Genomic DNA, 24,120 nt, shown 5'->3' with positions numbered 1-24,120 from the left:
CTTTATAGACCACCCCCTTGACTCTCCACAGCTATAATGTGCTTCTTTATAACTTTGTTTCCTGTATGCTTAAAGTGACTTTATAGACCACCCCCTTGACTCTCCACAGCTATAATGTGCTGCTTTATAACTTTGTTTCCTGTATGCCTAAAGTGACTTTATAGACCACCCCCTTGACTCTCCACAGCTATAATGTGCTGCTTTATAACTTTGTTTCCTGTATGCCTAAAGTGACTTTATAGACCACCCCCTTGACTCTCCACAGCTATAATGTGCTTCTTTATAACTTTGTTTCCAGTATGCTTAAAGTGACTTTATAGACCACCCCCTTGACTCTCCACAGCTATAATGTGCTTCTTTATAACTTTGTTTCCTGTATACTTATAGTGACTTTATAGAGTTACATAAATACAAACCTATTACCATCCTGTACAGGGTGTCCCTAAAATTTGGACACATAGACAAATTCATTTTTTCAATACATTTTTCAACAATTGATTTTTACTACTTGTGATGCAAAGTTTCCTGTATCTGATTTAATATCTCCACATTTCTTTCAATTCATTCACTGTTGGAACCACTCGGAGTCCTTCACCTAACCTTTCAATTTGAGGCATGAAAGGAGTATGTTAGTGCAGTAAAACTTATCTCCTATACAAAGCATAGGGGGTAAGTTTTATCCTCCAGCATGGCACCCTGGCAGTCCCCAGGAAGGGAGTGCGTCTACCCCCCACAGGAAGTAGCGGCCCTCCATGTATCTCTGGAGTATTTGCTGTATCTCCGGCTCTCCCATAGAGATACATGAAGGGGGCATGTCGGTCTCTCAACATAGTGATGTATGTCTCACAAATAACATGGTCATCCAAGAAAAATGGCCCCAACACAGAAGCTTTAAAACCATAAAGTTCGCTATAGTTAGTGATATTTTCTATAACACTCTGTAGGGACACCCTATATAACACATGGGGCAACAGTTTATGGGCCTAAGATTTCCTTTAAAATCTCCTCAGCAGCATTTCCTAATATTAGTGCATTTTCCATAAACTTAACCCCATTTATATATTGTGGAGAACCCTTTGCTTCCACTTCTAAATGGATATTAGGAATCTATGTTATAGCAATTCTCCAAAACAGTTCTACTAGACGATATATTACATTTAAAGGGGTACTCCAATGGAAAAAAAAATGTTATTCTACTAGTGCCAGAAAGTTAAATTTGTAAATGACCTCTATTTAAAATGTTTAACCCTTCCAGTACTTATCAGCTGCTGTATGCTCCACATGAATTTATTTTCTTTCTGTCTTTATTTCCTTTCTGTCTGACCACAGTGCTCTCTGCAGTTCCTGGACAGTTCCGGACATGGACAGAGGTGTCAACAGAGAGCACTGTGGTCAGACAGAAAAGAAAATACAAAAGAAAAGAACTTTCTCTGTAGTATTCAGCAGTTTATAAGTACTGTAAAGATTAAGATTTTTTAATAGAAGTAATTTACAAATCTGTTTAAATTTCTTGCACCAGCTGATTTAAAAAAAAAAACATGCAAAATTCCACTGAAGTACCCCTTTAATGACCCGACCACAGTTTCCATATACACAACTAATCCCAAATAACATGTCCATAGACTTTATCATTGTACATTTTCGCTATAAGAAGACTACATGCTTTATCAGCCTGCAGTCTGTATGGGATTAGTAACTGTGAAAATCTGAAGATAACGTAGCTGCTTTCTTACAATTCTGCTACTGCCAAAAGAACAATTATATGGCCACTGTCTCATCAATGACAACCCCATTTAATCTCAGATTTGTAGAGTTTTGCAGTAATCTGGTGCGCATGACCCATGGCAAACTGTAAATTTGTCATTGGATGATGAAGCAGATGAAAGGCCATTTATGTAATACATGAAGGCTTGGCACAGCAGGCTACCCTGTATAGTAGGGCATATAGACAGGGGTTGCCCTAGTAGGACAAGAAGAAGAAGAAATTGCTATAAAAGTCACTACTGATATTTAAAAAGCTACACAGCTCCAAGGTCAAGCTACAGTGTACAGAAATCCTCCTTCAACCATCTCTACAGTCGAGTATATTAATGGGAACAGAAACCAGCCCACCGTGCCACAAGTTAATGGCACTGCTCCACACATCACACAGGTAACCCTTCTGTCTCAACTACCGTGTAATAAAAGGGACACGCTAACAGTGTTACTGAACAAAGAGTGACAGCATTAATGAGCAAACAGACTCCGACGCCTGACTACGACAGTGTCACCTTGCAGGTGATGCTGTGCTGCTGTTTACTGTTGCTAAAATATACCATCTCCCATAGAAAACTAAATCCATTAAAGTCACTGAAGTGGAAACGTCCTATGGATCACCTAACATTAGATGAGAATTTATGTTCTGAACATAAGGTAACCTAATTACCTTGTCATTGAAGCGCTGCTAATATGAAGAAAAAGATCATATACGGAATTTTGTATTTTTAGCCACCTGCAGACTGGATGATCTTTACCTATGGAAGATCAAAAGATTGAACCCTACCTTGTTTAAATTAACTTCTTAGTCAAAGGGGTACTCGGTGGAAAACTTTTTTTTTTCAATTGATGCCAGAAAGTTAAACTGTTTTGTAAATTACTTCTATTAAAAAATCTTAATCCTTCCAGTACTTATTAGCAGCTGTATACTACAGAGGAAATTTTTTACTGTTTGGATTTCTTCTCTGTCACGACCACAGTGCTTTCTGTTGACACCTCTGTCCATGTCAGGAACTGTCCAGAGCAGGAGAAAATCCCCATAGAAAATATATGCTGCTTTGGACAGTTCCTAAAATGGACAGAGGTGTCAGCAGAGAGCACTGTGGTTGTGACAGAAAAGAAATCCAAAATGCAAAGAATTTCCTCTGTAGTATACAGCTGTTAAAAAGTACTGGAAGGATTAAGAATTTTTAATAGAAGTAATATATAAATCTGTTTAACTTTCTCGTGCTAGTTGATTTAAAAAAAATAAAAAATAAAAATAAACTTCTGACATGTGAGAAATTTAGAAAATTTGGGTTGGGTTTTGAATGCTAAGTCTCTTACCGATCTCTAGAATAAGCAGGGAGAAGGGCGAAGTGCTCAGCTATTTGCTGCTTCTCCCCATCTCTATCCTTAATGCAGGAAATGAAAGGGAGAAAAGCGCTCAGTTAAGAACTTTTCCCGACTCCTTCTAGCGATCAGTAGGGGTTTCAATGATATGTCAAAACTTTTTTTTCAATGACCGTGACACTTAAAGGATTTAAAACAGTATCTTATTGTTTTTATCTAATTACCTAAAGTCACAAAAAAATGTGGTATTGGCAAGTGATCAGAAATGCCCTAAAGTAACATTATTATTATTTCCTAGTTATCCTTGCCACAATATGAAAGTGATCCTTTCGGTGCTTGCGCTCACTGTCATACTGTATAATATAATATATTCTATTAATGTTTCAACCAGTGCAAAATGTATATTTCTTTTTATAACATCCACATGACACCTGGAACTTTTACATTTGTACATTTTCAGTTCTTTCTTTAGATTTTTTCTTGTAGAACTAAGCTTTGTAAAGAATTAGGGAGCATCTGTATGAAAACCAACTTCATCCACTGCAGAAAACTTTTTATGCAATAGTCTGACAGTTCAAGTGTAAAGGTGCCCATACACCTTCAATGGCAGTCAGCTAAACATCTGCTTGGCCAACAGCTATTGCTCCCGTTTACCCTATACACATAATCGCACCTCAACTTTAGCAGCAGCTTATTTGGTAAAAAAAAAACAAAAGGTTCAAGAAGCTGAAATCCAACATGTCCACCCCCTCTCACCCCCGACATTATCTGCTAAAGGAGAGTTGAAGGGCCCCCTAGCAAATAATGGTTCGTACACGGCCGTCTGTCCTGTTTTTTGCCCCATTTAGGTTCCGTTGTTGATGCTTGTAAACAGATTACAAACGGTTGTAAAGTAATCCCACGTCAATGGGATTTGTCACATTTGTCACATTTGTTTGCATCCGTCTGCGCTCATTTCCATTTTTTTTTTACTGAGAAAAGACGGTGCATGCAGTATTTTTTCTCACGTCAAAAAAAAGGAAGAAAAAACGAATACAGTAAATTTAACATTGAAGTCTCCTGCCTATAGGCTTATGAAACTCCCAATGATCAGATGTTGTCTGTAGGGAAGCGCGGCAACTATTGTTCAATGTTGCACCACTAGAGGGGAAATCAAGTATTACACAGCATGCATTAAAATTAATAGGCTACTTATTGTAACGGATGGACATGCAGGGTCCTCCAGAGTAAAAAAAAAACACTTTTTAGCTGCTTTGCGTGCAGGGTAGTATATGGGATCTTCATTGGCGAACCCTTTTGAGTGAGTCAGAATTATTAACCAGACAACCCTTTTAAGTCAATGTCTTCATAAAACCAAATATTTAGTCACCCCATCGAAGAAGACAATCATGCAATATGGCACTTAGTGGTAACATTTAGTTATGTCCTTGATAATGTATGTCTCATGTCAAGTGACAAGCTCTAGCAGATGCAGGAATGCATTCTCTGACTGTATTGGTAGTGAAACAGTGTCATTCGGGTAAACTAAATATAGCAACATTTTAGAGGCAGGCGTTCGGGGAACACCTGTCATAACCAGAGGCTTGTTACCTGCCTCAGGCCAACTATACAGTCTGTGATATGGGAAAGCAGTGGGTCAGTTGCATTCATAACCATTGCATTAAAACGTTCCAGGAAGGAACAGCTAAAAATATATCAGTATACATTTAAACATGTTCAGCCTATTCACTGAAAATGTAATATAAATCTTGGCAGTGGTCATAGATACAGGATAAACAGTCCAACTTTGTAAATACAGTTACAAAACGTATTATATCAAGGGATGTATCCAGAATTCTGCAGAGCTGCTTGCTGGATGGATGGTTGTACAGAGCTTTCATGGATGTGTGGTAGGTGGGAGCTGGCAGGGCATAGGGTCTGAAAGGTGGGAAAATGGTTTCCCTTGCACAAGTTTGACTCAGTGCTTGTTTCTTCTCATGTAGGTCTCAAACCATGGACTATTATAAAGGCTGTGTGGCAACCCAGAAGTTAAATTTGTGGTTACTAGGGATGCAGTGAGCATCTATGCACGAAAGTGGTTACAAATGCAGATGTCACAGTAGCAGGAGTTTTTAAACACTGATCCTCACAGGCCTTTACACCCTGACAAGGGGGTGCACGGATGGTGGTGATAGTCTTTCCCCCGGGCATTATGTCTAGATCCAGGAAAGTGGGGTACTCTTGAGGTTAATGTTGTAGTGATTTAACCAGAAAGATACAGAAAAGGGTAAAAGGCTTTAACTAAGTAAATTTGGCAAAAAAAATCCTATGGTATGGTTTTATATGGTAGTACGGAATGCGATGACTGAAAGGAGGAGGTACTTTTTTGCAAAGAGCAATGTACAGTATGCAGCATCTTTGAGAGTATATTCTCACTTCTTTTAGCTGAAAGATATGTACTTAGCCCTGTTGGAAAAAGCCAGCAGCACACCGGTATCAGATGAATTAGTGTTTGGCTTTATTTCTCATCAAGTGTATAAGCGACGTTTCGGTTGTCTTACGCAAACATTGGCAAGCAGGAACTAGTCCTGAATATCTTTACTAAGGTGAAGGCTGCGATGTCCACTGCGGAATTCATGTCTTGAAATAGATATGTGACACTAAAGCCAAGATGACTCTTGGCCTGGCCTGAAGCCCTCACAGCTACTAGATGAACAAACTTGCATAAAGTTTCTTACAAAGTCTCTTAAAATCATCTTTAACTGTACCTGTATTCCCTCAGATATAACTAGATGTCATCTGAAATATTTCAGATCCTTTACAGGTATTCTGATAACACTCAAAGCGGTCCCAGGTGGTTAGGCCTAGCTAATGGAAGGAGGGGAGACCGGACATTTCTCTCACCTAATAAACACTACACTAGACTGGTCTAAACAGAACCTAGACACCGGGACATCCTGTAATATGATCCAAAGTATGTAGTACTTCATATATTAACCTCACTTGTTACCATCTTACAAAGATCCACCAGTACTGCACATATAAATGGCAAAATAGCAGTGACACGTAGAAACAACATTGCAGATATTCTACAACCAACTTGTTCCCTGCAGCAGGACCCTGTACTGGAATACTGCAGCTGAAACTCTAAATATGTTCAAGATAAGTAAAAATGTTCCCAATCCATCAATTGCTGTTGGTTCCTTCCCTTAATGTACAGTATAAAAGACATGTAAGAGATACAACACCACTATTGTGCAACATTTGTTCATAGTGGTGCAGTTTGTGCTAAAAATAAGATGATACCCAGCACTCACCAGTGATGCACAGTGAAGATTAAAGGGGTACTTTTTAATCAACTGGTGCCAGAAAGTTAAACAGATTTGTAAATTACTTCTATTTAAAAATCTTAATCCTTCCAGTATTTATCAGCTGCTTTATGCTCCACAGGAAGTTTTCTTCTTTTTCCTTTCTGCCTGACCACAGTGCTCTCTGCTGACACCTCTGTCCATTTTAGGAATTGTTCAGAGCAGGAGCAAATCCCCATAGCAAACCTCTCTTGCTCTGGACAGTTCCTGACATGGACAGAGGTGTCAGCAGAGAGCACTGTGGTCAGACAGAAAGGAAATTCAAAAATAAAAGAACTTCCTCTGTAGTAAACAGCAGCTGATAAGTACTGGAAGGATTAAGATTCTTTAATAGAATTTACAAATCTGTTTAACTTTCTGGCACCAGTTGACTTAAAAGAAAAAAAAAAAGAAAAAAAAGAGTACCCCTTTAACTATGTCATAGTGTAGTACAATGACGCGTTTCGACGTGGGAGCCTTCCTCAACTGCCTGCCTAGGCAGACAGCGGAGGAAGGCTCCCACGCCGAAATGTGTCCTTGTACTACACTACGGCATAATAAATCTTCACTGTGCATCACTGGTGAGTGCTGGGTATCATCTTTCGTCTACCTGTGGCTTTACCCTACCTTGTGCACCACCAAAGATTCCACAAAGTGCCGACATATCCCTATATTGTACAAAAAAATAAGACCTGAGATATCATGGCAACATCAAACGGCTACATTTGGGAAAAAATGCTGGACAAACCATTTATATCTATAATATGAGAATGTATGACATTGGAGAACAGAAACCTCACACCTTAAATAAACCTTCACAATAGCAGCAAACTTGCTTATGGACTGCTAAATGGTTAGAAAGCATTTGTACATATTGCACAGTGTAATTTCTGTATACATCACCTCCAATGTTTCTCCAAAAACGACTTTCCATGGTGGCTGTTATATTTATGACATGTTTATAGTGAACACTGAGGGAGCAGTTACCATTTGTGTATAGAAGGTGTATTGTGGATTTTCACATTATGCTACAATTTATATCAGCAGCATTGACAAATAGCAAGGTCGGCTGCACTTGGTGGCATCTAAAATATACAAAGTAGCAGAAGAATCTTTCTGTTGCAAAGTAATTCTGAAAGAGCTATTTTTCAAGCAGATAATGGAGAAGCTGATCTGCCCGAATCTGCTGTTTTGTGCTTGAAGCTATGCTGATTCCTTCAGAGATACAAATAAGTAAAACAATTATAGTAACAGCTTCTCAGGTTTTCTATAGGAGCAGGCTGAGATGATCATTTTGTTTAACCTTTCAGAGATAGCAAAAAACAACAAGCGGAAAAACATCACAATGTTTTTTCTGTGTAAGAAACCTGAAATCTAAACATATTTCTTCCCAATAATATGCCGTAAAAATGTTTAATGGTTTTTGTTCAAGTCACATATTTAATACTGTAAAAAGAAACTCCATTCCTACCTGCTCCCTAGAATAGGCTCTCCAGATGCACCAAGAGCAGAATAATCCATCCCATAGAAGTGCAACCCAAGGAGGATCTTCTTTCTCCATTTTGATTCAGGATCTAGAATCTGCACACATGCCTGTACCCATGAAATTGGGGAGTTGGGGCCTGGCCTAAAAGAAAGAAATGTTACAATGTAAGAACCTCCAGGAAATATCAAGTGGGAGTAAATACAATTAAATTGGATATACTTGTTACCTAGACAGTGTTGTGCCTACCTACAAAGTGTTTTTTTGCATTTTTGAATCGTATTAACCAGCATTAATACCCTCAGGGTAGGATCACAAGTGCCGTATTTTGCTGCTGCATATTTTCCTACCCATTGAAGTCACTGGGTAAAAAAAAAAAATACACAGCTGATTTTGCTACCTATTGACTTCACTGGGTAGGAAAATAGGCAGCAGCAAATAGACAGAAAAGTATGGCACGTGTGACCCTACCCTAAGGGTACGTTTACACGTAGGTATTTCTGCAGAAGGAGATTTTGCTGCCTTTTGACTTCAATGGGTAGAAAATTATGCAACAGAAGATCTGCAGCAGAAAATACGCACGTGTGAACGTTCATATTTGTGAGTCCAAAATACTGCACAGCAAACAGTGCAAATCTTTTCATTATTGTTTTTCCTCAAAATGGCACAACATTTTTTTGGTCAAGTGTGATTAGGGGATATATTGGATAAATAGTTTACGATTCCACTATATGTATGTATGCATGTATGAGGAGAATCGCTTCCTCACCTCTCCTCAACGCTCTCAGTGGTGATTGAGTCACTGTTGTATAACTACAGTACAGAGATAAATATTAAAAGTGTACCTGTCATTAGAAAAAACTTTTTACACAAAGTAGATAATACTATTATATGTATATTTGTAATATACATTAGTAAAAAAAATGTGTATATTTTTGGGTGAAAAAATGCTGTCTTGTTCCTGCAGCTATTGCCTGTGTGTCTCTGTGCAGAGCCAAAATACAAGAAGTGAGGGCAGGACAAGCATGGCTCTGTGCAGGCTCCTGCCAGGAGAATGTCATAGAGCTTCAGTGCACAGAGCCCTGCTTGTCTTCAGTGTACAGAGACCTGCTTGTCCTAAGTGCACTGAGCCCTTCTTGTCCTAAGTGCACTGAGCCCTGCTTGTCCTCAGTGCACAGAGCCCTGCTTGTCCTCAGTGTACAGAGCCCTGCTTGTCCTCAGTATACAGAACCCTGCTTGTCCTCAGTATACAGAACCCTGCTTGTCCTCAGTGCACAGAGCCCTGCTTGTCCTAAGTGCACAGAGCCCCGCTTGTCCTCAGTGCAGAGCCCTGCTTGTCCTAAGTGCACAGAGCCCTGCTTGTCCTCAGTGTACAGAGCTCTGCTTGTCCTCAGTGTACAGAGCCCGGCTTGTCCTCAGTGTACAGAGCCCTGCTTGTGCTCAGTGTACAGAGCCCTGCTTGTCCTCAGTGTACAGAGCCCTGCTTGTCCTCACTGCACAGAGCCCTGCTTGTCCTCAGTGCAAAGAGCCCTGTTATTCATCAGTACACAGAGCCCTGATTGTCCCGTCCACACTTACTGTATTTTCTCTCGGTACAGAGACACACAGGCAACAGTTACAGGGATAAGACAGAATTTTTTCCACCCAAAGATATACACATTTTTTAACCAATGTATATAGCAAATATGCATATAATGTTATTTTCTACATTATATAAAATGTTTATGCAGATAACAGTGCCTATTTAAAAGCAGCGATTATTAATTCATCAAAAAGTAAGAGCCCAGGGAGTTGAGCTTAGAAATGTGTTGACCACACTGATACACTCCTTAGGTCATCTTTTTAAACTTTTTTATATATTAATAAGGGGATAACACATTTAACCCCTTAATGACTCAGCGTTTTTCTGTTTTTGCATTTTCATTTTTTCCTCATCACCTTCTAAAAATCATAAGGCTTTCAATTTTGCACATAAAATTCCATATGATGGCTTATTTTTTGCGCACCAATTTGAAGTGACAGTCATTTTACCAAAAAATCCACGGCGAAAAGGAAAAAAAATTCATTGTGCGACAAAAATGAAGAAAAAAATTCATTTTGTAAATTTTGGGGGCTTCCGTTTCTACGCAGTGCATATTATGGTAAAAATGACACCTTCTCTTTATTCTGTAGGTCCATACGATTAAAATGCTACCCTACTTATATAGGTTTGATTTTGTCGTACTTCTGAAAAAAATCATAACTACATGCAGGAAAATTTATACGTTTGAAATTGTCATCGTCTGACCCCCTATTACTTTTTTTTTTTTCGCATACGGGCCGGTATGAGGGTTATTTTTTTTGTGCCGTGTTCTGAAGTTTTTATCAGTACCATTTTTGCATTGATCAGACTTTTTGATCGCTTTTTATAAATTTTTTTATGATATAAAAAGTGACCAAAAATACGCTATTTTTGAATTTGGAATTTTTTTGCGCGTATGCCATTGACCGTGCGGTTTAATTAACTATATATTTTCGGACATTTACGCACGCGGCAATACCACATGTTTATTTTTATTTACACAGTTTTTTTTTGTAGGAAAAGGGAGGCGATTCAAACTTTTATTAGGGAAGGATTCTGTAGGAGAAAAAAGAGGAGACCGGTACCGGCGCCTAGCGCATTACCCTTGGTAACAAAGAGTAGTGAATTCAAGTGTTGACAGAGGAGACCATATAGATGGCCGCTCACCTTGAGTAGGATAAATAAAAGCCTGTCACACCAGTGATAATGGGGTACTCAATGTGCGTGGAGTCGCTGCTTGCCTTCTGGGTTGCAGGGAACAACTGCACTGCTGTCCTGTTGCGATATAGGAGAAGTTTGCGGAAAAAAAACCTTTGGAGATGGACCTGCAGCTTCTTTGAAAATGAAGGAGATGGACTGGATAAATAATGTAAAAGGTTCGCAGTGGAACCACTTTTATTAAATCAAGAAAATAAAAAATGGGGATGACGTGTTTCGGGAGGTGCCCTCCCTTCCTCAGATCAGGATGCTTACAGTCAGATCCGTGAATTTATATATACACAAAAAAACGCCCAGGTACAGGTAAAGGGGGCGTGGCTTGATTACATCATGCAGGCTGACATCTACAATAGATGATTTACACACTATAAATGCTTATTCTACATGTTTTATACACAAATATAAGGAAGACCACTTACACAAACATATATATAATACTAAAATTCATTTACAGTATTTAATTAGTGTGTGCAGCGGGCGCAGGGTCGGAAGTCCGCGCCTGTCAATGAGAACGAGTGGTCTTCCTTATATTTGTGTATAAAACATGTAGAATAAGCATTTTGGGGGAGATTTATCAAAACCTGTGCAGAGGAAAAGTTACCCAGTTGCCCATGGCAACCAATCAGATTTCTTCTTTCATTTTTAACAAGGCCTCTACAAAATGAAAGAAGCGAGCTGATTGGTTGCTATGGGCAACTGGGCAACTTTTCCTCTGCACAGGTTTTGATAAATCTCCCCCTTAGTGTGTAAATCATCTATTGTATATGTCAACCTACATGATGTCATCAAGCCATGCCCCTTTTACCTGTACCTTGGCGTTTTTTGTGTGTATATATAAGTTCACTGATCTGAATGTAAGCATCCTGATCTGAGGAAGGGAGGTCATCCCCATTTTTTCATTTTCTTGATTTAATAAAAGTGGTTCCACTGCGAACCTTTTACATTATATATCCAGTCCATATCCTTCATTTTCAAAGAAGCCGCAGCGCCATCTCTAAAGGTTGTTTTTCCGCAAACTTCTCCTTTATTAGGGAAGGGGTTAAATTACTTTCATTAACTTTTTTTTTTTGCAGTGTCATAGCTCCCATAGGGGGTTGTAACACTGCACACACTGATCTTTTACCCTGATTACTGCAAAGCCATAGCTTTGCATGGATCAGCGTAATAGGGGCTTGATTGCTCAAGCCTGTAGCTCAGGCTTGGAGCAATCAAACGCCGATCAGACGCGATGGAGCAAGGTAAGGGGGCCTCCGCTCGCATCCTAGCTGATCAGGATAACGCGATTTTACCGCGATAGTCCCGATCAGCCCGACTGAGCTGCCGGGAAGCGTTTACTTTCATTTTCAACGCGTCGATCAACTTTGATCTCCCCGTCTGAAGGGTTAATAGCGTGCTGCACAACGATCGGTGCCGTGCGCTATTAAGCCCAGCGTCCCGGCTATGAATAGCAGCCAGGATCGACCCGGTGTGATGCGGGGTCACGGCGTGACCCTGTTTTAAACACCGGGACCGGGCGCAGGTCGTACAGGTACGCCCTGCGTCCTTAAGTGGTTAAGGTTTCAGCAAATAAATAGTATTTATCGTACAACAAAGAGGTTTTTCAAAACATATTTTTTCTATATGAATTTCCTACTGTTTAAGATCTATGTCATTTTTTAGGAAACCTCATCTGTCTCGGTGCTAACAAGCACAGCATCTTTTTATCCATCTCATGAACAAGAAACATTTTTATTGACCGGAAGGATATATTTACATCAGCATTAGGGAAATCCCTTATTATATGTCAGTTATTGTCATATAACGAACCTCATTCTAACTGTATCTAAAACCGATGTTAACGTACATCACTGGTCCGTTATTTCAAATGGTTTCTTCGAATTTTCCGTTAAATTAAGGAATCTGTAACATCAGTTAATATACTTAAGACATTTGTTTATCCCCGTTAAATGTCCGTTATTTCAATCTTATTTATAATTTTTTTTACCCTATTTCAGTTATGTTTAACGCCTCATCTTCCAGAGATTCAGAAGTATCTTAGAGTATGGTTTGTGCTTTAATGCTGTCAGATGGCATCTCTTAAGCTTATACACCATGTTGCCTATTGACATTCTTTGATGACCTGTTGCTGCAGACTGAGAGGGAAAGATGACAAGAGGAGGAGAGACGGGAAGGTAGTCAATGCTATTTGGTCCACCCCATCCCATCTGCTTGGATTACACATGAGGTGCAAGCAACTATGTATGTTGACCATTGTGGCCATCTGGAGAAGGTTAGCTCCTCCTCCAGATTGCGGCTCCCTTCCCATAGACTTTCGTTGAGGGGGCGGGCGTGACGTCACAAGGGGGCGGCCTCGAACACGGAAGCCTGCACACAGCGTTCGGAGTATTAAAATTCAGGACACTGCGAGCGGAGCTCAGGAAGGCAGTGGAGAACCCCTTTAATCAGATTTTTTCGCCTTCTATTGAACCCTCTTTCTCTTAGTGGTGCCCTACTCCCTCCCGCTCAGTTGCTAACCTGCTCCGTCTCTTTTGGTTCTGAAGAGGCTGGTAGCGGTGCGAGTTCCATTGAGGGACCTATCCCTTCGTAAGGTTGAGCGCCTATTTCTCTACACTAAGGTAATAAGGCTCATACTATGCTTGCCAGGTGCCTGCATGATCGGGCCGCTGCCCATTCTTTCTCGGCTCTGAAAGATGCCTCGGGCGCTCTCCACTATCACCCTGATACTGTCTCCTGACTTTTTCTGGACTACTATTCTAAGCTCTATTTATTGCCCTCCCAGCTTCCGTCTGACCCTGGGGAGCGAGACACTGCTTTGAACTCGTTCTTGTCTCAGTGCTCCCTTCCGTCCCTCTCGGCCTCGGATCGAGCAGCTCTGAATGCTCCTGTCACTTCTGAGGAATTGGAGGAGGTCCTCAAATCCCTCCCTGCGGGTCACTCTCCTGGGCCAGACGGCTTTACCTATTTGTATTATAAGACTTTTCCTTCTCTCCTCCTTCCTAAACTTGTTCCTCTTTTTAACTCTTTTATGGGGTGTGAGGAGAACCTGCAGTCTTTTTTGCATTCTCTGATAACTCTTATCCCTAAGCTGGGCAAAGATCCTCAAGACTGTTCTAGTTATAGGCCTATTGCCCTAATTAATTCAGATTTGAAGTGGTTTTCTAAGGTCCTTGTGGCCTGTATCTATTGCTTTCTCCCCTCCCTTATCCATAAGGACCAAGTTGGCTTTATTCCATGTCGTTAGGGGGTTGACAGCACCAGGCGGGTTGTGGATCTTAGTCACTTGGTCAATAGAAGATCCGAGCAGGCCCTTGTTCTTAGTCTTGATGAAAAAAAGGCCTTTGATAGGCTAGGCTGGCCGTTTCACTTTGCCAACCTTCAGAAATTTGGTATCACTGGGAATTTTCTCACTGCACTGTGGGGTCTCTACTCCACTGCCTCTCTTAAACCCCCCCACGCTACCTCTTCTGCTTTTTCTTTGCTTAATGGCACTAGACAGGCGTGTCCATTATCCCCCTGGTCTTTGTTCTCTGTATTGAGCCTTTAGCGGCTTTGATTCGGGGGGACCCGGACAACTCCTACTTGTCCTCTGCTTTCTCTTCCTAACCTTCATAGAGTCATTCATTCCTATGGGGTGGTCTCGGGCTCCAAGGTGAACCTTTCTAAAACAGAGGCAATGCCTTTGAATCTCCCTACTTCTCTCTCTAGTCTTCTTCGTGCTAATTATTCTTTTAAGTGGTCTCCTACCGCTTTCAAAAACCTTGGTATCCTTCTGACCCCTGCTATGCCTCTCTTTATGCTTCTAATTTTCCTTCCCTTTTTCGCGACTTTTCTCGCTTTGTCTGGGGGTATTGTTCTAGGAAGTTTACGTTTTTTTCTCTCCTCCTTTACAGTCTTTTCTATACCACCCTGGCCTTCCTGCTGGTATGTCCTAGGTTATGGTGAGAGAATAGGGGTTAGGGGGTCTTTTTTTCTGGGCTGATGTTGTGGATCCCCCTCTCGTTCTCTTTTGCCCTTTGATCACCTGGTGTTCCAGAATGGCCTTCCCTCCTCCCAGCTACTCCATTATCTCCAGTTGAGTCACTACATGTCCTCCTCTTTGGGGTCCAGGAATGTTTCATTACCCACTGGCTTTGAGCAATTATGCCGGCAGGGACCCCTGGTGAAAGGTCTCCTTTCTGCCATTTATTTTTTTCTTATTTTCTTAACACTCCTCAGGGCAAGACTGCCCCACTGCATCACTACATGAGTCGCTGGGAGGAGGACTTGAACGTTCCTATTACTCTGCCTCAGTGAAGGGTGATTTGGGATCAAGCTTATATTTGTACTGCATACAAGGAAACTCAGATTAAAATGCTTTTGGGTTGGTACCACACTCTGGTGCTGCTAAATAGGTTGAATCCGACTATGCCTCCATAGTGCTGGCATTGTGGGTTGGGGACTAGTTTCCATATTTTTGGGGGATTTCCCCCTGACTGTGGGCTAGTGGCGAATGGTTCGGTGTGTGGTTCTGGGTGTCTCTGTCCCAATTGATCCTTTGATTTATCTCCATTCTTCACCATTCTCATAGAGGCATGTCTAGGCATCCTTTTAAACTGTTTCTGCATATTGTACTTGCTGCCAAGACTCTTATAGCGAAGTACTGGAAGAAATCTGTGCCACCTTCTGAGAATGACCAGTCCCTCGAGTCCCTTACTGCCTCACTGTTGATCCGCTTTATGGATCAACAACCTCTCTGAGCTGACCATTTTTTCTTTCCCCTTTGTGTTACCCATTGTTGATGTCCTTGTGTGTGTCTCTCTGGCTGTTCCCTTTGTTTGCTCTTTGTGTTCCTACTGCTTGTTTGTGTTTGTTCTTTGGGTGCAACCGGTGCCCTTTATATCTCTTTAGTTTGACGTTTGCTTGGTGTTTGCTCGCGGCCCTCGGCCCACAGAGTGGCCCTCGGCCCTGACGTTTACTGCTGCTTGTACTGGGGCCCCTGTTTCATTGCTTATTACGATGTTTTATTGACCTGTGGTTCATGTTTGTTTTTTTTTACCTATGCTTTTATGCAAACTTTTCATGCCACCATTTTACTTTTGTGTTCTTGTACAACCTTATACAACATTTTTCAAAAAAAAAAAAAAAAAAAAACAAACAGTGGTGTGAACTCAGCCTAAGGTTCCTATAAAATGGCAGCAAGCAGAGATCTTGAAAACTGTAAAGAATTCATACAGAAAACATAAAAGTTGTATTAATAATTTTCCTTCACTAAAAAATGGATTCTCTATGAAACAAATGGATGAAACAAAGAGATTGACTATGACAATTATTTTCATTACCATTTTGTAACAGGTCTAATCATTTATTTGTCTTGAGAATAAAAAAACAGAAAGGGACACTGTATTTCTATAGGAAATTTTCAAGCCTGTGTTTTCATTTTTCAGCTTATACAGTTTAATGCATATTTTATTTGCAAACTGTTCAAGCATTGACCTCAATCTAAAAAGGGAAAGGCATTGATCGCTTCTTCACATCTGAGCGACTAGCACAGCAGACATGATAGGAAGGAGGGCGGAGGTGCAATAAGGGGTTTTACTTGTCATTCACATCACTGAAGACCAAGCAAAGTACTAAGAGCAGGTGACCGCATACATACAGTGGTGGGTGCAGTTTGACCATAGTTTAATAGAACATTCTGCAAGAGCAGCTGCAGCCTCTGGACAAAGTCAGAGTGATTGAGGACATTTTAGAGTCATTTTTGCAGAGGCAAGAACATCAATAAGACAGACTATGACCATCTGTGCATTGCCAGATTCATTCCTAAGGGTTTATCTAACCTGTCCATCACACACTGGATGCCTGGGCTGTCCACACAACCTGCTGTGACTTAGAATAATGAGAAGAATGTCATATCTGAAAGCCTCAGTAACCTGCTTTAATCCAGGCAGGTTCAAGCTCAGGAAGAGCAATAGTCTACTAAAGGAACTATGAACAGGGTTCTTATCACAATATAGGGTTAAAGGGGGAAGCTGTGTATCAGGAGATCTTCCACACCCGTATTGTTATTTGGATTAACAGAAAGAAGTATTAAAAACATTAAGCATTTATGGTAATACAGTAATTTCAGGCTTTGTCAAAAATGAGAAATGAAGCAACTATGCAAACATACTTGAGTTACAACTTCTATGCAGATCAGATCAATGACAGCAGATTACAAACAAATCTTCAGTAGTCTGATTCTTGCCAAAACACTATATAACACTGCATAAAACATTATATAACACTTCATAAAAAGTATCTCCTTTTCATAGAAATTAATTGCTTATGAAATAAGACCACTAGGGTCCTTATACCATCCTGAACATAATCCTGTCCAGCTGCAGCATCATCTTTGTCCCAGCTGAAGCACAGGCTAAAAAGTGAGAGCGGGACTAGCGCTCCTCTGTGCTTATGACTGTCCTATCTATCAGACTCTTCTCTGAACAGAGGAGGGGGTTGCAGAGCAGTCTGCAGTGATGGGATGAAGAGACACAGCACAGCAGACTCAGGGGGCAATGGAACACATGGTGAGTGAGGACTGGCTCAGTGCTAGCCTTGAACATGCCTCTTCTTGAGCAGGGGATGTAAGAATAAGGGAGACGCAGAACAGGGATTTGTGAGCCAAATACTAAATTTTTTTTTTTCTTTAATTTTAAAGGGCGATTTAATGAGACTCATATGCGAACAATGAACAATGCTTAGTAATTGCATAGCATTCCTCGGTGAGATCTGCGCTTAGCTAGTACAGTCTGCCCGATGCAGACTCCAGTTGGCCTCCAGCTGGAAACCAAAATAAGTAATAATTTTTTAGATTTACCGTAAAATCTCTTTCTCAGAGATTCTATTAGGGGACACATGACCATTGGTATATGCTGCTTGCCGCTAGGAGGCTGACACTAGGCAAAAAACTAAAGAAAGCTCCACCCAGCAGGATATACCCGCCTCCTGGCTCTGAGCAACTCAGTTTAGTCCCAAAGTAGAAGGAGAGCCGATCAAGAAAGGAACAGTCCAAAACAAAAACCCAGACAAAAGAAGGAACCGAGAACAAAAAAAACACCCCCACATCACAGCAGCAGAAACTGGCTGGCCACAAACAAACCAATGGGTGAGTGCTGTGTCCCCCAATAGAAGCTCAGAGAAAGAGATTTTACAGTAAGTCTAAAAAAATCTACTTTTCCCGAGCGCTTCATTGGGAGACACAGGACCATGGGACGTCCTAAAGCAGTCCCTGGGGAGGGAAGAAACCAGCATTACAGCCAGAGAAAACTCAGGCAGACGGCTGAACGGCCACCTGCAAGACCATGCGGCCCAGGCCTGCATCGGAGGACGCAAAAGTGTGAAAACTGTAAAATTTGGCGAAGGTATGCAGAGACTACCAAGTTGCCGCCTTGCAAACCTGCAGAGCCGAAGCCCCGTGGCTGACCGCCCAGGAAGCCCCCAATGCACGGGTGGGGTGAGCCGTCACTCGAAAGTGGGGCACCTGACCCTTGTAACGATACGCCTCCAAAATGGCGGTGCGTATCCAGAGGGAGATAGTGGCCTTGGAAGACGGGAGTCCCTTGTGTCTCCCTTCAGGAAGAACCATCAAAGAGTCACACCTATGAAGTGACCGACAAGTCCAGCTTGTGAAGCTGGCGTTCCCGCGGATGAGAAGGGGACGGGCAGAAAGAAGGCAACACGATCTCCTCGTTCAAGTGAAAGGAAGTCACAACTTTGGATTGAAAGGAGGGTACCAGCCGAAGGACCACCTTGTCTTGGTGAAGCACCAGGAAAGGGGAACAGCAAGAGAGCGCAGCCAATTCCGACACACGGCGAATTGACGTAGCCGCAACAAGGAAGGCCACCTTCCAGGAATGGAAGCGAAGGGAAACCTGACCAAGAAGCTCAAACGGAGTGCCCTGCAGAGCATCCAAAACAAGGTTGAGGTCCCAATGCGCAGTGGGGGACTGGAACGGAGGGACCTCATGAGCCACGCCCTGCAAAAAAGTGCACACATGAAGGTCGGCAGCAAGAGGGCATCGAAAGAGAACAGAAAGTGATGAAACCTACCCTTTGATGGAACTGAGGGCGAGGCGTGTTTCCGGGTCCGATTGCAAAAAGGCCAAGAAATTCGGCAAGGAAAAGGAGGTGGGAGAGAGAGAACGAGCCTCATACCAACGGAAATATGCCAGAAATGTAAGGTTGGTATATCTTGGCTGATGAGGGCTTCCGGACACGGAGCATGGTCCGGATCATGCAGGTAGAGAATCCTCGAGTCCTCAAAACCGCAGTTTTAACCGACATACCGTCAAACGCAGTGGAAGTGAATTGGGGTGGCAGAGAGAACCTTGAGAGAGGAGGTTGGGACAATCCGGAAGGGAACGCCTGCCACGAGAATGACCACATCCGCGTACCACACACGACGGGGCCAATCTGGAGTCACCAGAATCGCCAAGACGCCCTCCGCCTTGAGCTTCCGGATCACCCTGGGAAGAAGTGGGAGCAGAGAGAAGAGATAGGGGAGTGTGAAAGAAGTGCAAGGAACCACAAGGGGATCCTGCGCTCTGGAGACGAAGCGAGGGACTTTCCTGTTCTGGCGGGACGCGATGAGATCCACGTCCGGAGTTTGGTGGTGGAGCGACTTAGAAAGTCTGCTTCCCAAATGGCTATCCCGGGAATGTGGACCGCTGATATGGCTGGAATGTGAAGTCCCTCTTCCCTCATGGCTGCCGAGCTGTGAATGCCACCCTGGTGATTGATGTATGCCCCGGCTGTGGCGTTGTCTATCTGTACCCGTACAGGAAGACCCTGTAGCTGGCGACTCCAGTGAAGAAGGCATAGGAAGATCGCCTGGAGCTCCAGAACATTGATGGGTAGGCCGGACTCTGATGGGGTCCAACGGCCCTGGACCATTTCATCCCGAAAGACAACCCCTCAGCCGAGGAGAGGCAGGAGGAGTGGCCCGCCCGAAGGAGAGGAGACTGAAGCCATTAAAGGTGTGAGTGGCCAACTCTGAGCGGAAGCCGGATCCCGCGGTGGAGAGATAAGGAGGTTTGCCCCACTGAGAGAGGATGGCCCACTGGAGAAGACGGTACCGAAACTGGGCAAAGGGAACTGCCTCCATGGAAGACACCATCCTGCCCAGAACAGACATGCAGGTACAGATAGGGATCAGACCCGGCTGCCAAAGTTGCGAATCCCCGACAACAGCTCCCGGAGCTTGTCTTCCGGGAGAGTGAGTCGAGCTGCCGCTGTGGGACAGAGACAGGTTGGAGTGGAGGAGAGCCACCACTGCCGCCAGCATCTTTGTGAAGACTCAGGCACAGTCGCCAACCCGAAGGGCAGGGTGACAAAATGAAAATGACCCGCAGGAACCACAAACCTGAGAAAAACGTTGGTGGGCCGGGAAGATAGGAATGTGTAAGTAAGTGTCCCTTATGTCTATGGAAGAGAGGAACTCCCCCGGATCCATGGAGCCGATATCTGACCGCAAGGATTCCATCTGGAAATATTGCAGCAGTACATGACGGTTTAGAAGCTTCAAGTCAAAAATGAGCCAGACAGTGCCGCCCTTCTTGGAAACTATGAAAAGATTGGAGTAGAACCCCAAAAAACTTTCCTGATGAGGGACCAGTACGATCACTCCCTCGGGGAATAGAAGAGAATTCGATTCGATAGCCTTGAGACATAACTGGACGGACCTAAGCATCCTGAACTTGCGCTAGCCAAACGTCCCGAAAGAGGGACAGGCGACCACCCACCCGAGGGGAAGACTCGGAGGGGGGCGCACCTTCAGGCAGTGGGAGGATTGCGAGTCCCGGACTTGGAAGAGGGGCGGTTGGAGCGGGGCCCCGATTTCCAGGAGGGGCGAGACTTGAAGGACTGCGCCCTCCTATCCTGCGAGGTTGCCGATTTGTCCGAGCCACCCGAGAAACGATCTAATCTAAACGCTTGCCAAAGAGACGAGACCCCAGAAAGGGAAGCTTAGTAAGGGAATGCTTAGAGGCCGCATCAGCATTCCAAGCCTTAAGCCACGTGGAGTGCCGAAGAGCCACTAGATTGCCCGAGGCAAAGGCAGCGCAGCGAGCCGACTCCAAGGAGGCCGAGCAGAGGTAGTCCCCCCCCATTGGTGATTTGCTGCGCTAGATCTGCCAAATCTCCGGGAGATGCACCCGCTAAAATCCCCTGACGCAATTGACCAGCCAAAACCGAAAGGGCCATGGACACCCAAGTAGAGACAAAGGCTGGTGCCTAAGCTGAACCTGCCGCCTCAAAGGCACATTTCGATTTTAAGTTCTCAATGGGCTTATGAGAGGGATCCTTAAAGGAGGCTGCATCAGCCAGCGGCAGGGTAGTGGATTTAGACAGCCGTGAAACAGGAAGATCCACCGTAGGTGAATACTGCTTAATAACCAGGTCCTGAGGAAAGGGAAAGAGAGCCCGAAGCTTCTTAATCTATGGAAGCGCTTGTCAGGGTGCTTCCAGGCTCTCCAACAGCTCGTCAAATTCAGTGTGTGGGCTGAAAACTTGGGGAGTCCGACATGCAGACTACCCCCCAAATCTGACATACGGGAAGACCTGAGCTCCCCTGTAGACTGTGGGAGTCCTGGAACGGGTGGAAGTGGACTGGGAGCGGGGGGTTGGTAACCAAGAGCGGACACTGGGTGACTGGTTGAGCTGGCGCGTGGAGGAGGATTAGAAAGGAAGCAGCGGTGTGAGGCCCTCGCACATCTGGACTCAGGAGAGGAGTCAGAAAAGAGGCGACCCGGACGGCCACGGGAGTGCAGTAGGGGATGGTGGGAGGGAGGATCTACCGTCATCTCCCTGGGGGACAAATGCAAGTAGGACCACCTCAAGGCGGAGACCACTTCCTGGGAGACCCTGGCCAAGTCGGAGATCATCTGAGAAAGGCATGAGACCCACAGAGGAGCAGGATTGGACCTCTCACCGGTCGGTAGATCATCCTGAACGGTAGCCTGGGAAGAGCAGGTAGGCTCAGCCGACCCGCCTGGCATTTTAGTGTTACATTTTGAACACCAGTAATAAGTGACCAGCGTAGGGGCTACTTGACGGGAAAGGGGGGGGGGGGGTATCGGACATAAGCAGCACTAGTAAGTCAGACAGACAGAAAAGGAGAGATCTCACACAGGATCCTGTGTCCAGTGGTGCAGATAGCAGCCAGCAGCACGGGATGCAGCACGGCAGGGAAGCAGAGCTGAGCCATATCCAGCCAGTTCCATGCTGGTTGAGGAGGAGGGAGGACTGAATGACTCCTGCAGCACGCAAATCTATCTGAGTGGTCAGAGGGAGAGGGAGGAGAGAAGCAACCACCTGCAGCACATGCTTCCATATGAGAGGCAACAGCCTGCATCCGGAGCATGAGCTGAGAAGACAGAGAGGCGGGGGGCAGCAGAAGAGGAGGAGGAGTCATGTGATCCCCGGCAAGAGATACGTGCCTAAGAAAAGGGGGGCGGCGGAGCTATAGCTAGGCCCAATTAAAGAGCTGTCTGCGGCACGGGCCAAGAAAAAAAAATGGCCCTTGTCTGTGCAGCGAAAAAGCGGGGCGCGCATCGCAGAAGAGGTATGTGCAGCGCAGCGCCAAAAGCACGCTGCGTATCCATCACAGTGCAGCGCAAAACAGAAGTGCCGCCTGGAGAGAAGCCACGGGGTCCGGGACCTACTCAAGCCCTGCCGCGACTCACCGATCATGGCTCGAGGAAGAAAACTGCCGTGCAGCACAGGGGAAAGTGAGTCAGAATCTATTAACCTCTAATAGGCAAGAAGTCATTAACCCCTCAGGTAGAAGAGGCCCCTGAGAGCTTTCCTAAGAAGAGAGAGGCTGTGTGGCTCAGAGATTACCAGGTCCCCGGGATCAGGGAAAGGGGAAACTCTGGCCCAGGAGAAAGGGGGGAGGGAAAGGGGGGTTTAAGGCATACTCACCCCAGGGAGCTTACTCACCAACGAAGTCTTCAACAGGCCAGGGCATCTGCCTTAAGCCTGCTCAGCTGGCAAACAGGGAAACCCGGACCCTAGGACCTTGGCGAGGAGGGGTTGCATCCAGCAATGCACCATGCCCCTAGCTCGCAGGTGGGGGATCAGGCAATGTCATGCTCCAGTCGCCCCACGCTAGAGAAAATAACAAAGGAAAGAAAAACAAAAATTTAGACTGAAACTAGGAAAAAAACTAAAGAAATAAGACCAGGTCTGGAGAACACCAGACCTGTGTCTGCCTCATGCTGACATGACAATAAGCTAAAACTGAGTTGCTCAGAGCCAGCAGGCGGGTATATACTGCTGGGAGGAGCCGACTTTCTTTAGTTTTTTGCCTAGTGTCAGCCTCTTCGCGGCAAGCAGCATATACCTATGGTCCTGTGTCCCCCAATGGAGAGCTTGAGAAATCTATTTGGTGTAGATTTGACTGCTAGGACCCCCACTGATCATAAGAACATGGAGTCCCGAGTGCCCTCTGTTTGAATGGAGCAGCACTCTAGTATGCAGACTGCGACTCTATGGGACTGGTGAGTATAGCCAAGCGATGTACTCCGCTATTTCAATCAGTTCCATACACAGTAAATGTACTCATGCTTGACTGTCATTCCATTCACACGGGGGGGGGGGGGGGGGGGGGAAGGGACCTGTTCTTTTTGTGATCTGTGCAGGATTCAATGGTCAGACCCCCCGATCAGACACTTATCTCCAATAGATAGGTGATAAATTGTAATCATGGGAAAATCCAAAGACTTATGCTGTACACTGTATCCTCATAACGAATTTCCAATTCATATCCTTGAAAATGGCACATCATCTGTCTAATAATGAATGTACAGTATGACCTCTGATGAGGTTTGCCACCCACCCCTCATAATAGATGGCAGATACCCAATATAAACAAATACAATTTATGAGTTTGCATATAAACTAGACCATCTCAATTAAACTGAGTTCTTTTCCTTTCACATTTTGAACATTCAGAGAGCAGACCTTGTAGCAGAGAGTAAATGGTAATATGATATTCTAATATCGGGGTCGTTTCGCAGCTCTAGCAGACAGCGCTGCCATTTCTGCAAATTGCAAGAGTTCCTCAATTTCCTCAATCATAGTCCGGCTAAATTAAATATCACAGTGCAGTTAAATGATTAAATGAACCACCTGCAAGTCTCTGTAACCCTTCATCGACTACTGAAAACACTGGAAGGAAGATTTCAGCAAGAGAAGGATAAATTTTTATTTTGGCATTATAGTAACTCAAAAATAAGGTATTTGGAAAGCAAGTGATATTTTCTTTGGGGTATCAATGAGCATTAGGACAAGATGTGCACATCTTTATATTCAGCTATGGCTAAAAATAAACCTTTTCTTTTGCAATCCCTGAAAATATAGAAACCTAATGGATTACTCAGCTCTCAGCAGAATCTCAACCCTTCCATGAGAATACGAACAATACTTTA

General features: G+C 43.9%; 1 protein-coding gene across 5 annotated transcripts in view; it reads right to left on the bottom strand.

The window, feature by feature from the left end:
* Positions 1-24,120, bottom strand: part of CHID1 (chitinase domain containing 1) — a 723,738-nt gene that overhangs the window by 424,451 nt on the left and 275,167 nt on the right. For all 5 annotated transcript variants that reach the window (XR_008845294.1, XM_056526912.1, XM_056526913.1 and 2 more), the window contains exon 10: positions 7,885-8,040. Coding sequence is in view for 4 of the 5 variants with exons in the window: in XM_056526912.1 (XP_056382887.1) it covers positions 7,885-8,040 (156 nt within the window). In the remaining variant the exon portion in view is untranslated. The remainder of the gene's footprint in view (positions 1-7,884; positions 8,041-24,120) is intronic.

This window comes from Hyla sarda, chromosome 6 (assembly GCF_029499605.1).
Source record: "Hyla sarda isolate aHylSar1 chromosome 6, aHylSar1.hap1, whole genome shotgun sequence".
Classification (NCBI taxonomy): domain Eukaryota; kingdom Metazoa; phylum Chordata; class Amphibia; order Anura; family Hylidae; genus Hyla; species Hyla sarda.
The sequence above is the reverse complement of the archived record's forward strand: the minus strand, read 5'-3'. Positions and strand labels throughout refer to the sequence as shown.